This window comes from Panicum virgatum, chromosome 1N (assembly GCF_016808335.1).
Source record: "Panicum virgatum strain AP13 chromosome 1N, P.virgatum_v5, whole genome shotgun sequence".
Lineage (NCBI taxonomy): Eukaryota > Viridiplantae > Streptophyta > Magnoliopsida > Poales > Poaceae > Panicum > Panicum virgatum.
In genome coordinates, this window is record NC_053145.1 from 66,570,261 (window position 1) to 66,584,480 (window position 14,220).

General features: G+C 44.9%; 1 protein-coding gene across 3 annotated transcripts; it reads right to left on the bottom strand.

The window, feature by feature from the left end:
• Positions 1-128: 128 nt before the first annotated feature.
• LOC120657717 (uncharacterized protein At2g24330-like) lies at positions 129-13,954 on the bottom strand. Of its 3 annotated transcripts, none has more exons than XM_039936134.1 (5): positions 13,831-13,954; positions 1,341-1,454; positions 762-1,195; positions 548-651; positions 129-436 (listed from the first exon to the last, which is right to left on the bottom strand). In XM_039936134.1, exons 1-5 carry the CDS (start codon positions 13,863-13,865, stop codon positions 287-289), a joined length of 837 nt encoding a protein of 278 aa, XP_039792068.1. In that variant the 5' UTR covers positions 13,866-13,954; the 3' UTR covers positions 129-286. The 3 variants fall into 3 exon arrangements, with proteins under 3 accessions (XP_039792068.1, XP_039792069.1, XP_039792070.1); XM_039936135.1 differs by having other exon boundaries at positions 1,341-1,425; positions 13,831-13,949; XM_039936136.1 differs by lacking the exon at positions 1,341-1,454 and having other exon boundaries at positions 13,831-13,949.
• Between the last annotated feature and the right edge of the window lie 266 nt (positions 13,955-14,220).

The window sequence follows — 14,220 nt, forward strand, 5'->3', positions numbered from 1 at the left end:
AGAAGTCCGCCTCCTCCTTTTATTTGAACTGATGCCAGCTCGTGGCAACATTCATTCATGCATTCCCTGTAGCCGGCTAATAATATACTGTCAAAAGTATACTTATTGTCTCAGATCTTTATCGTTCGTCCTTCATTCATTCATTCATTAGTCCCGAATGGCGAATGGTAACAATAATCATGTTTACATATCCATCCATCATATATAGTGAGAGATATGCATGCATGCATACCATGCGTATATATAAGGTACAAGAGATGAAAGGAATTGCATTGGTTGGACTCATTCATTCGTCTCCCTCTCCCACATGGAAGCTCAACCGCGAGTGCGTCCTCTTGAGCTGCTGCTGCTGCTGCTTTCTGGTAGCCGCATCATTGCTGCTGCTGCTGCTGCCGCCGGCGGCACCGTCGTCGTCACCACCATCGGGATCGTACTTCTGCGCAGTTGCAGCAGGAGAACAAGATAAATACTAGTTATACATATGTTAGGAGTATTTTCATTTGAATCAAGCAACCTCTGATTGCATACTAGGCCGGCAGCTATATACCTCGATGAGCTTTTGCAAGTTGTGGTGGCTTCCCCTGAAGCTGCCAATCTTTGCCTTGCGTTCGGTTCGGAGGCGATCCAGATGCTGCTGGTCCCGCGCATCCACTGCAATAATTCATAGCAAACAGGACTTGAGAATGCATGCATGGAAAGTTGGAAACAATGAAGAACGAATGAGCGAGCAGCAGCTTAATTGATAATGAGCAGTTACATACAGCTTCTCCGGAATCGGGCGAAGGCTGCGAGCACCAGGGTGGCCATGGCGGGTATGGCGACGGCAGGCAGCAGCAGCTTGAGCTTGCTGCCGCTCAAGCCCCGCCTTGTGGCCTTCCACAGGCCGTACACCACCGCCGCCACCTCGAGGCTCATGGAGGTGACGGCGATCCTGCGGCGGACGGCGTGGCGCCTCTCCATGCGGGCCCTGACGGCGGCCTCCTCCTCGGCGATGCCGCGCAGCCGCCGCTCCACCTCCGACGCATCGCCGTCGCCCAGCTTCCACCAGACGCCCGACGAGGACCGAGCAAGGCCCAAGCCCGACGAGGACCGCGCCATCGATGGCTGGGCTGCCTGGCCTGATCGATCCATCGATCTTGGAGTTGCCTGCCTGCCTGCCAGCCTGCCTTTCTTCTTCTTGTTCCTGATCCTGATCCTGACAAAATAAAAGAGCGAGCGAATAGTATATTATGATGGTGCCCGGCCCTTGCTACTTGCTAGTAGCAGCAGCTAGAACGCATCACCAAATTCAATTAATAATAATCTTGGCTTTCCAACAAAAAAAGGAAGAAAAAAAACACCTCCTGCTGCCTGGTCTCCTCTCCTCACCGACGACCAGCCAGGCCATGCCGTTGCCAGCACTCGCGAGTGGGCAGCACGTCGCCACTGGTTTGGTTCCAACCAAATTTGTCAAACTGCCAGTCAATCAAATAACGGAAACGGAAACAAGATAAGCTTTAGGCACATGAGGCTCGGGTTAATAGTTTGGTCTCAACCTGCTGGGAGGAGAGATTCCCTCTCAGCATAGTGAAGGATCTCACTAGAATTGGGTCAGATCATTGCCCTCTGATTCTTGATAATGGGGTGTCTAAGAGATTAGTGAGAAGACAGTTTTATTTTGAGAAACAGTGGTTTTTGCGGGATGGTTTTGATAGCCTGTTGCAGCAGAAATGGCTCCAGATCTCTGAGAGACATCCTGAGGGGGCATACTCCTTACACAAGTGGCATGGGAATTTATCCTTTCTTAGACAGTTCTTAAAAGGCTGGGGGGCAAATGTGAGAGGGGAGTACAAGAGATCAAAACAGAATTTAATGAAGCAGCTCAAGATTTTGGATGACATTATTGAGAATGGGGATAATGGCCCTACGGTGATGAGTGAGAGATACAATATAGAAGAGAAGATGGAAAAATTAATGGAAATAGGAATTATATTGGCAAAGAAGAGGGGGGAGAAAAGTGGATTCTCCAGGGGGACACTAATACCTCTTTCTTCCATTTGGTGGCCAATGGTAGAAGAAGAAAGAAACATATTTTCTCTTTGGAAAACGATGGACAATATGTGTCAGATCCTGATGGAATTCAGAATGTGATCTACTCTTATTATAAGGACCTTTTTGGACACAGGATAAGAAGCAAGGTGGGCCTGAAACCCTCAGCTCGGGAGCATTCTCTTAGGTTGGGGGATGAGGATGTTGCTTGGCTGACTAGGCCTTTTACCTTGGAAGAGGTCAAGCAGGCTATTTTTGACATGAAGGAAGACTCAGCCCCGGGGCCAGATGGGTTCCCGGTGAGTTTCTACAAAAAAATATTGGGAGCTTGTGCAGGGGCTGATCATGGAAATGGTAAATGATTTTTATTTGGGAAATCTAGACATCACAAGACTGAATTATGGGGTTATTACTCTAGTTCCCAAGGTCTTGGAGGCAAATGATGTGAGACAGTTTAGACCTATTTGCCTTCTAAATGTCAGCTTTAAGATCTTTACTAAACTTCTCATGGCGAGATTGTCTACTGTTATTAAAAAGATTGTGAGTTCGAGCCAGATTGCTTTCATTAAGGGGAGATTTATATTAGATAGCACCGTAATGCTTCATGAGATCATGCATGAGCTGAAAAGCAAAAAATCTCAAAGGGCTGGTCTTTAGGATTGACTATGAGAAGGCTTATGATAGTATTAATTTGGACTTTTTGGATGAGGTGCTAAACAGGAAAGGCTTTGATCAGAAACTAAGGGGGTGGATAATGCAGACAGTTAGGGAGGGGGGCAAAGTGTGTATTAATATCAATGGAGAAAATGGCCCTTATTTTAAAACTCATAGGGATTGAGGCAAGGAGACCCCCTTTCCCTTTGCTGTTTAATTTGGCTGTTGATGCTTTGGCATTAATTTTGGATAAGACCAAAGCAAATGGACAGATTCAAGGGGTAGTGCCACATCTAATCCCAGGGGGAGTTACACATCTACAATATGCTGATGATACAATATTAATGGTTGGATGTGAGGACAATTATATTAGAAACATGAAATTTTTGCTATATTGCTTTGAATGGATGTCTGGGCTCAAAATCAATTATCATAAGAGTGAGGTTTTGGTCTTTGGAGTTGAGGAGTCAGAGCAGGTCAGAATAGCCAACATGCTAAACTATAAGATTGGTTCTTTGCCCATGAATTACTTGGAGATACCTATTAGTGACAGAAATTTGGGGGTAAAAGACTTCAAGGGGATGGTTTCCAAGATGAGAAAAAAAACTACAACATTGGAAAAGCAAGAACTTATCTTATGGGGGCAGGCTGGTGTTGACTAATACCCACCAAGAAATGGACACAATTTAATCAAATTTCTTTTGGGGTGGGACTGATGAGAAAGCAAAATATCACATGATGAGGTGGGAACATCTATGTCTTCCCAAAGATTATGGTGGTTTAGGAATTATAAATACCAGAATCATGAATGAAGCTTTACTGGCAAAATGGGTGTGGAGATTATACAAGGCTGACCCAGATGACACTTGTTGTATGTTTCTAAAAACTAAGTATTGTGCTGCTAAATCCTTTGTATCATTGGATGAAAGGAAGGGATCTCAATTTTGGAAGGGGGTGATGAAGATGAGAAAAAAGTTGAAATGAGGAGCCAGTTTTAAGGTGGGAAATGGGAAGAATGTGCTGTTTTGGGAGGACACCTGGGTGTCTGAGGTACCTCTGAAATTAACCTTCCCCAAGATATACTAGTATAGTAGTAAAAAGGGGGCTACAATTGAGAACTGTATCCAAGAGGGTGCTTGGTACTTGGACCTGTCTAGATCTCTGAATGATTCTGAATTTGCAGAGTGGTCTCACCTCATGTCACTCCTAGAACACGTGTGTTTGGGGCCAGAAAATGATGAGATTAAATGGGTGTATGAAAAGTCTGGGTGCTTTACTACTAGATCTATGTACAGGCTGATGACTTTTAGGGGGGTGGTCAATAAAAGGTTGATTAAGCTTTGGAACAGTAGGCTGCCAATGAAGCTTAAGGTGTTTATGTGGCTTGCTGTCCAAGATCGTTTACAGACAGGGCTCTCTCTGAAAAAGATGAAATGGAAAGGCTGTCACAAGTGTAGACTTTGTGGAGTCCCTGAAGATGTTAATCATATTTTCTTTGGGTGTGTGGTTGCTCGTTTTGTTTGGATCTCCTTCAAAGAAGCGTTGGGCTGGGAGAAATTCCCAACCTCCTTACAGGAGCTGTTGGAATACTGGTTGCCTTTGGGGGTGTCTAATTACAGCTTCAGATTATTTCTTTCTGTGATAATTTTTTGGGTGCTTTGGAAATGCCGTAATAAGATGATGATTGAGGGGGGTTTTCCTTGCGCAACCAACTAAAATAATTTATAAAATCCTGTCTGCTTTCCAGAGGTGGCGTGTGCTCCTGAAGGAAGCTGACCGTCACAGGATGGACGAACAGAGGAAGATGGTGGAGTCCTGGTTGAGCTCCTTTGAGGCTGTGAGAGGTGTCCCGGACGATGGACCTTGACTTTAGAACTCTTTTATCTTGCTGTCTGTTGACACAGAATCGCGCCAACACACTCGAATGCGCTAGAACGCGCGAACGATCGTCAAAACGATCAACACCGGCGAAACCCTGGGCGGACCGGTCTGACCGGTGCAGGAAGGGACTCGCTGGAAACCTAGAACAGCGAGCTCGGGAGGGACCCCGTCAGAGCTCGTGATCGTAGGGTTGCTCTGAGGTCGGCAGGCCACTCAGAACGTCTTCAAACGCCGCCGGGACGAAGCAAGAAAGCAATATAGGGTTGGAAAAGACTAGGGTTTGAGAGATAAAAGTAATGCGATTTTTGTATTGATTCGATTGGGAATAACCTCAATCGGCCTTAGCCTTTATATTTATAGGCCGGGGAAGACGTACCCCTTCACGAGTAGGATTACATGAGGACTCTTTACAAAAAAACCTAATTCTACTCGGACTGTACAGACCCGACCGGTCTAACCGGTCGGCCTCAGCATATGCCAAATTTGGCTGTCAACATATGCCCCCCTGCTTTTTGGTGAGTTTCACAAGCCAAAAAGCAAGAACTATCCTTATGTACATGTTTTACACAGAGCATACAAGTCCTAAAACAAAACTAAGGGCGATATATAATACCGGCCGTCTTTGTCTTCATGCACTTTACCATATGCTAGGATAAAATTTCTTCAAGTACCTCCCGTTGATAGCTCTAGGTAGACGCTCACCTTGCACCGTCTCCATCATATATGAATTACCGGAGATAACCTTGATAATCTTGTAGGGACCCTCCCAACTTGGCGACCATTTGCCAAACTTGTTGCTTTTCATCCCAAGAGGCAAAATTGTCTTCCAAACTAGATCTCCAACCTGAAAAGATTTAAGTTTTACCTTTTTGTTGTAGGCTCTAGCCACCCGAAGCTTGTCCTTCTCAATTTCCTTCAAAGCCTTCAAACGCTTGTCGGTCACCTCATCAATATTATCCATCATCATATCATGATAATCAACAGCAGAGAGGTCATTTTGTTTTGCTAATCTATATGCGTCCAGATTCACCTCAACGAGTAAAACGGCCTCTTGACCATACACAAGCTCAAAAGGAGTAACCTTAGTAGCACCATGTCTAGATATACGATGAGCCCATAATACTTCGGATAACACTTCATGCCACCTCCTAGGATTTTCTTCTATCTTCTTCTTGACAAGTTTGATCAAAATCTTATTACTAGACTCGGCCTGCCCATTGGCCTGAGAATAGTATGGAGAGGAATTGAGCAATTTAATCCTGTAAGATTCGGCAAAGGCACGCACCTCTTTTGATATAAATGAAGTACCTTGATCCGTTGTCAAAGTTTGTGGAATGCGGAATCTATGAATAATATGCTCAGTAATAAACTCAATTACCTCTTTATGCGTCATATTCTTCAAAGGAACCGCTTCGGTCCATTTAATGAAATAATCCGTAGCAACCAACACGAAGCGATGCCCCTTTGAAGATGGATGATTAATTTGCCCAATGAAATCTAACCCCCAACCTCGGAACGGCCATGGTTTAATAATATGATGCATCAACGCAGCAGGCACCAACTGCAAATTACCAAACCACTGACATTCTTCACATCCTTTATAGTATTTGAAACAATCGGATAGCATGGTGGGCCAATAAAAACCGGCTCTTCTAAGTAACCACTTCATCTTAGGAGCCGATTGATGAGTACCGCAAATACCTTCATGAACCTCACCCATAGCAATCCGGGCCTGATCCGAGTCTAAACATTTGAGGAGCAAATCTTCGGCAGTTCGACGATAAAGTTCATCGTCAATTAAAACATACTTGAAAGCCAAACGCCGAATATTTCTCTTTGCGCCACGACCAGGATCTCTCAAATATGACATAAGAGGAACCCTCCAATCCTGGGCTTCGGCCGAGACGATTAAATCATCTTTTTTAGCCGAATCAGAACCAATAGCTGCATCACCGGTCAGACCGGTCTCTGGACTGGTCTGACCGGTCTGGGTGATCAGACCGGTATCGTCGACCGGTCGGACCGGTGTGTCCAGAACCAGAAACTCGGCTTTCGTTTGCATCGGCTTGCGAATGTTGAAATATTTTTTTCGTAACATTATAACCAGATGCTTGCTGAGCCAGAGCATTTGCCTTTTCATTTTCTTCCCTCGGTATATATTTAATAATAAATTCATCGAAGGAGGAAATAATATCAAGGCATTTATGAAGATATGCATTTAGAGAACCATTATAACACTGGCATACCTTAGATACTTGCTGCACCACCAGAAGAGAATATCCAAAGGCTTTAACATGCTTCACGCCCATGGATTGCAAGAATTCCAAGCCAAATAGAAGAGCCTCATATTCAACTTGGTTATTTGTGCACTCTTCTTCCAATCGGTTTGAAAATTCAAAAACAGCATCATTCGGAGAAATAAGAACAGCACCAATCCCTTGACCATCATCACAAACCGATCCATCAAAGTACAACTTCCACGGTGTGCAAGTAATATAGCCGATTTCTAAATCATACTTGTCATTAATCCGATGCTCAATAATAAAATCTGCTACAATTTGGCCTCTCATAGATTTTAAAGGTTCACAAGCCAAATCATACTCAACCAAAGCATAAGCCCATTTACCCATTCTACCACTCAAAATCGGTTTCTGTAACATATGTTTGATCACATCGGTTTGACATACTACTACACAAGTACTAGATAATAGATAATGTCTCAATTTGGTACAAGCATAATAAAGAGACAAACATAACTTCTCAATAAATGTATACCTTGTCTCCGCATCAATAAGTCGTCGGCTTAAATATGTAACAATATATTCCTTCCCTTCGGTCTCTTGAGTCAAAACAGCCCCAATAACCTTGTCTTCAGCAGCCACATAAAGTCTGAAAGGCACTCCTCTCCTAGGCGCTTTGAGTATAGGTGGTGAAGACAAATAAACCTTGATCTTCTCAAATGCTTCTTGCTGTCTTGCCCCCCAAGTAAATTCGGTTTCATCTTTTAACCGAAGAATAGGAGTAAAAGCATCGATCTTCCCGGACAGGTTAGATATAAATCTTCTCAAGAAATTTACCTTGCCCAAGAACTTCTGTAAATCCTTCTTGCATGTAGGGGCTTCAACCTTCTTCATGGCTTCAACTCTCTTAGGATCAATCTCTATTCCCTTCTCATGAATAATGAAGCCAAGAAACTTTCCAGCCGATACACCAAAAGCACATTTGAGTGGATTCATCTTTAAACCATACCGTCGCATCCTTTCAAGAGCAATTCTTAAATCGGCTAAATGATGATCTAAATCGGCCGATTTAATAACAATATCATCAATATATACTTCCAAGATGACACCAATCAAATCATGGAAGATTAAATTCATAGCTCTTTGATAAGTAGCACCCGCATTTTTCAAACCAAAAGTCATAACCACCCACTCAAATAAACCGACAAATCCCGGACATCTAAAGGCCGTTTTAGATATATCTTCTTCGGCCATAAATATTTGATTGTAACCGGCGTTACCATCAAGAAAACTAATGACATGATGTCCGGAAGCTTCGTTGATCAACATATCGGCTATAGGCATAGGATATTCATCCTTGGGAGTAGCTTTATTAAGATCTCTAAAATCAATGCATACTCTAATTTTCCCCGAATTCTTTTTCTCAACGGGCACAATATTAGAGATCCAATCAGCATAATGACAAGACCGAATAAATCCAGCATCAAGTAAACGATTAATTTCAGTTTTAATTCGGTCATAAATAATGGGATTGAAACGCCTAACCGGTTGTTTATATGGTCTAAAACCGGCTTTAATTGGTAAACGATGCTCAACAAGATCACGACTCAAACCAGGCATTTCATGATACTCCCAAGCAAAACAATCAACATATTCCTTCAATAAATTAACCAAATCAGCTTTATATTCAGCCGATAAATTTTTGTTTACAAAAGTCGGCCTAGGAATAGTTCCATCGCTAATATCTACCTTTTCTAAAGGATCGGCCGATGTAAACCCTTGACCCAGCTTATGTAGATCATCAGAATCTTCAATGGCTTCACATATATCGTTCGTGCGCGCCCGATATTGATCTAGCCTCTGCTGCAGCCACTCTGCGTTGGACCGGTCTGACTGGTAGGGACGTCCGGTCTGACCAGTCGGCCCTGTGTGCCGAACGGGACAGGACCGGTCTGACCGGTAGGCACGGGCGGTCTGACCAGTCTCTTCTGAAATTTCTGTTGTACTCATCTGATTTACATTAAATAATTTAGCCGATTATTCATCGGCTTTAGCACAGCAGAAACAAAACCATCCTTAGTGCAACTGATCAAATCATAATCGGACAGATCCACGCCCGATAAACACTTGACGTTGTCGTGTGCACTAATGGAATCCGAATCGGCTAAAGCAACAAAGGATGAAGTGTCCCCATGGACAATCTCAACCTCATCGCCGATCCACTGAACAAGAAACTGATGCAAGGTAGAAGGAACACACTGATTTGCATGAATCCAATCCCTCCCAAGAATCAAATTGTAATTACCTTGCACTTCCGCGACGAAGAAAGCTGTAGCAAGCGTCTTACTTCCAATGGTGAGCTCCATGGAAGCAACTCCTTTGGCGCTAAGGGGCTCGCTCCCTCCAACACCACTGACGGTCATGTTCGTCTTGATCAGGTCTTCGTCTTGGCCACCGAGCTTCTTGTACAGCGAGTAGGGCATAATATTTACAATGGCCCCACCATCTATTAGCATGCGAGTCACCGGCTTCCCGTTGATGTGTCCCCTCATATAAAGAGCCTTCAAATGGTTGTCCTTTTCGCTTGGCTTCTGGAACACAGCTTCACGGGGCCCGAACTGAAGATGAGCCAAATCCTCCTCCGGAACCACGAAGTAATCCGAAGATAAGTGCACCACATTGATCTCCATATTGGTGCGCTCTGGAGACACTTCGTAGTCTACCAATTCCTCGTCTTCAGCTGTCGGAGGAACTGTTGGGGCTTCATCAACAGAAGGAAACGAAACGGGCGGCACCGATTCGGCTGTTGCCTCTGCACTGGGCTCGACCGGTCTGACCAGTTGGTCAGAGCGGTCTGACCGGTCCACATGACCGGTCTAACCGGTCGGCTGTGGCAGTCCGACCGGTCTATCTGGCTGGTCAGCTGCCTTAGCTTTCCACACCTTGCTTTGAGGGAACATAGGCCTGTATCTGTTGAATTCCTCATCCCTCATCTTCTCCTTCTCCTGTTCCTTCTTTTCTTTGTTGCGGAGGCGCTGCAATTTCCTTTTTTGAGTATGAGTTAATCCCGAAGGGCACCATCTAGGCTGATGGTACTTGTCCGCTATGCTTTTGCTGCTACCAGCCTCATGATCATTGGCCATGACCGGCTTTTGCGAAGGAACGTCAACCGATGCATCTATATCCATCGGTTTCTTGCCCGTATCTCTTATGGGCACTTCGATTTCACCGATTTGAATAACATCGGCTTTGGGCTTTTCTGAATCAACCAAGGTCTTCTGCTCCCCTCTCTTTTCTTTGACGCGATACTCAAACCTTGGAACAGGAGCTTGGCCCGGCTTCTGATGAGACCAGTCTGACCGGTCAGTGTGTACCGGTCTGACCGGTACAACCTGTTGCCCTGGACCGGATTGACGTGGTCCCAATCGGTCATGCACTGGCATCCTAGAGCTTTCCCCTTGATAATGTGGAGGATAAGGCATCGGGAAACACTGCATCCATATCCTCCCATGCTCCCATGCCGGATTTGTTGCATTTGAAGCCGGTGGCATCCACGGCATAGTAGCATACATCTTCTGAGGAGGATATAACGTGACAACATCACCTCTGCGCCTGCTGGATTCCCTCCTTGGGGACGCTGGACGATCTTGACGCGGCGGTGAACGCGGTCTCTTTTTTAACGGCCGATCGTTTTGAACGGCCTTTGTATACTTGTTCAACAACTGGTTGAAGGTGGGCTTTCGATTAGCAGTTCTTCCCTGCACCTTCACTTCGTTGGTCTTCCAAGTACCCACTTCCGGACATTTCGGCTTGAAGGTCCGGGGACGGTCACCAGGGCGGTCTGACCGGTTGGAAGAACCGGTCTGACCGGTCGGACCGGTCTGACCGGTAGCAGACACCGGTCTGACCGGTCGTGCCTGATCAGCAGACCGATTTTCTGGTGGAGAGCTCCCTTGCCCCCCCCCCCCCCCCGAGTCTGGGATTCTTGACAATGATCTTCACAGTACTCTTGCCATCATCAGTTTTTTCTTTGATAACTTCTCGGGCAAGGATCTTGTCACTTGTGTTCATCGGTCTTGGATCACCGATGACAACATGCTTTCCCTTGGCTCCTTCGGCTTGTTCCGGCCGAATGAGCACCTTTGGATTGTTCAATTCCAGCGTATGAACAGGGAAAGGAACTTTGTCAATCTGCATCTCAGAAAGTACCAATCGTCCTTCATTAATGGCCGATTGTACCTGTCGACGAAAAACATTACAATCATTAGTAGCATGAGATGTAGAGTTATGCCACTTACAATATGCATGTCGTTTAAGCTCGTCGAGAGATGGAATAGCATGTGATAATCGGATGTTACCATTCTTAAGCAATTCATAAAAAATCCTATCACACTTAGAAACATCAAAAGTAAACTTCGGCTCCTCCTGCCGATTCTTTTGAATCGGCTTGAGAGACGGAACCGAACCGGGTTTGGCCTTTGACAGCCAAACAAATTCGGCGGCATATACTTCCTTACTATCATCGTCCGAACCATCCGAATCATGATCTAGAATGTGTGTGTTGGACCGATGAGGCTTGAAAGTATCTTTGGCATTTTTAAGTTTAAATTCTAAACCCATGACTTTGACTTGCAAGAAATTCACGGTATGATATTCAAAGCCCTCAAGTTTCTCTTTCAAATAAGAACGTAAACCATTAAATGCCAAATCCGCCAAATCTTTTTCGGAAATTGTCAAACTAAAACATCGATTTTTAATCTCTTTAAATCTTTTGAAATAATCCGAAGAAGACTCATCACGTCCTTGCCTAATCGATGTTAAATCCAACAATTTCGCTTCGGTTTCCCCACTAAAGAAGTGATCATGAAATTTACGCTCCAATTGAGCCCAATTGCGAATAGAGTTAGGAGCAAGTGAAGAAAACCAAGAGAAAGTTGTTCCAGTCAAAGATAAAGAAAATAAACGCACACGTAAAGCATCATTAAAACCAGCTTCCCCTAACTGCAATACATATTGACTAACGTGTTCCCAAGTTGTACAAGAATCATCACCATTAAATTTAGTAAACTCAGGAATACGCCAACTAGCAGGAAAAGGAGTGAAATCAAACTCAACGGGATAAGGTTTTTGATATAAACGTGTAGTACCCATATCCACCCCAAGATTATTCTTAATCGCATTTGCCAGATCCTCTTTGAACTTAAGAAGATCGGCTTGATAGTGCTGGCTGGTATAGAACTCAGAAAACCGATGTGCATTAGGATTTCCATGCGCCATCGTCTGTAATGAAGTTGGGATCGGTCCTTGATTAGGTCCAGATCCCTGTGATACCCACGCTACAGCAGTAGTGCGGGGCGGTGTATAAAGTGACAATTCATTAGTTCGGCTAGGGGCAGCCGAACCTGGAATTGTCTCGAGAGGCATCGGCGACGACACTGAGTAACCGGTCTGACCGGCCTGGTAACCGGTCTGACCGGTCGTACCGGTCTGACCGGTCTGTAGGACCGGTCCGACCGGTGCTGTGTGCACGGTCGTTGGTGGCGGGGTTTTCCCTGAAAACGAGTTCGGCGGCATACCATAGAGTGGTTCAGATGTGAACTCAGGGGTAGCCAAACTCGGATCTGATGAGTTAGGATCTGACATAGGTTGTTTACATTTAAGCGCATCAACATCACTACTCAATTTAACTAACATGTCATCTGTGGCAGCTTGTGCAGCAATAATCTTCTGATCCATTAAAGATGACATCCTATCGAACATATCAGATGGAGAAAGGCTTACATTGGGGATCTCTTCAATCTTATCCTGGTTAAGCTTGAGAGACGGCAGCACGAACTCCTCCACCCTTTTGACGAGGCCACCACGATCCTTCTTGAAGCCCTTCAAGAATTGTGCCTTGACGTACTCCTCCACAAGAAGGTAGGCCTTGCGTTCCTCCTCGGTGAGCTCCTCCATGGTAGCCATGATGATGTTCTCCTTGTTGATTTCTAAAGAGCCCATCTTCTTCAGGGAGTAGATCAGATCGGTTTTAAAACCAGATTAATCTTTCCCCAGCGGAGTCGCCAAAAAGTATGTTGACACAGAATCGCGCCAACACACTCGAATGCGCTAGAACGCGCGAACGATCGTCAAAATGATCAACACCCGCGAAACCCTGGGCGGACCGGTCTGACCGGTACCTTCGACCGGTCTGACCGGTGCAGGCAGGGACTCGCTGGAAACCTAGAACAGCGTGCTCGGGAGGGACCCCGTCGGAGCTCGTGATCGTAGGGTTGCTCTGAGGTCGGCAGGCCACTCAGAACGTCTTCAAACGCCGCCGGGACGAAGGAAGAAAGCAATATAGGGTTGTAAAAGGCTAGGGTTTGAGAGATAAAAGTAATGCGATTTTTGTATTGATTCGATTGGGAATAACCTCAATCGGCCTTAGCCTTTATATTTATAGGCCGGGGAAGACGTACCCATTTATGAGCAGGATTACATGAGGACTCTTTACAAAAAACCTAATTCTACTCGGACTGTACAGACCCGACCGATCTAACTGGCCGGCCCGACCGGTCAGACCAGTCGGCCTCAGCATATGCCAAATTTGGTTGTCAACACTGTCACTGTCTTTCTGAGTGGTTTTTGTGTAATCAAGATGCTAGTAGTGCTCCCGGGCAAGCTGGTCTCCCCAACAAGTAGTTTTTAAGTGGTCTGTACTGAATTCTGTTATCAGCTTTCTATAAAAGCAGGGTTATCCTTTCTCCAAAAAAAATAGTTTGGTCGTCTCCATGGCGCAAATGTAATTTTGCATGAGTGGTTCATTTTCTGGCGCCTGTTGTGGTATATCTAGACCAATGTACTCTTTTCTATTTTAATGAAATGACTTGCAGTTCTCTTGCGTTGTTCGAGAAAAAACTCAGGTTAATAGGAAGTAAACTTGAAACATGTGCACGAGAAACCATTGTAAAATTAAGGTAGATTGGTTGATCATAAACCATGGATCTGATGGCATATTTGCCGAGAGGACATAAGGTCCGAGAGTAACCTGGAGTTCTGGTGGGAGATATCTGTAGACATCATAAATCAGATCCTTAAAGCCTCTGCTCAACATCTCATCAGCTTCATCCTGCATGATGGAAGGAATTAGCCTTGCATACCTTGAGGAGATGATGGCAAGAAAATAAGAGCTGGTACTGGTTTCTTGAACGTCTGAAGAATCACGTTGTTGCTGGAACGTCTAATGTTTGCCTTATCAGTGATAGGCATGCAGGTCTCCTTGCAGCTATAAGGCAGCACCAAGAAAATAGTCCATTTTCACCTCCTACATGGCCAGATGTTGTCAGTAGGTGGTGTGTGAGGCATATGGCTGTTAATTTTTATGAGCGGTTCAAGAATAAGGATCTGATGAATTTGTTCAAGCGATTGTGCACTCAGA

What these genes read in the sequence shown, in the direction of transcription:
- LOC120657717 (XM_039936134.1), bottom strand. Translation starts at nt 13,865, where the DNA reads ATGATGTCTACAGATATCTCCCACCAGAACTCCAG. An exon ending in ATCTCCCACCAGAACTCCAG is followed by an intron (nt 1,455 to 13,830) that starts GTTACTCTCGGA and finishes ATTGACTGGCAG; the next exon opens with TTTGACAAATTTGGTTGGAA. An exon ending in CGCCCGATTCCGGAGAAGCT is followed by an intron (nt 652 to 761) that starts GTATGTAACTGC and finishes GAATTATTGCAG; the next exon opens with TGGATGCGCGGGACCAGCAG.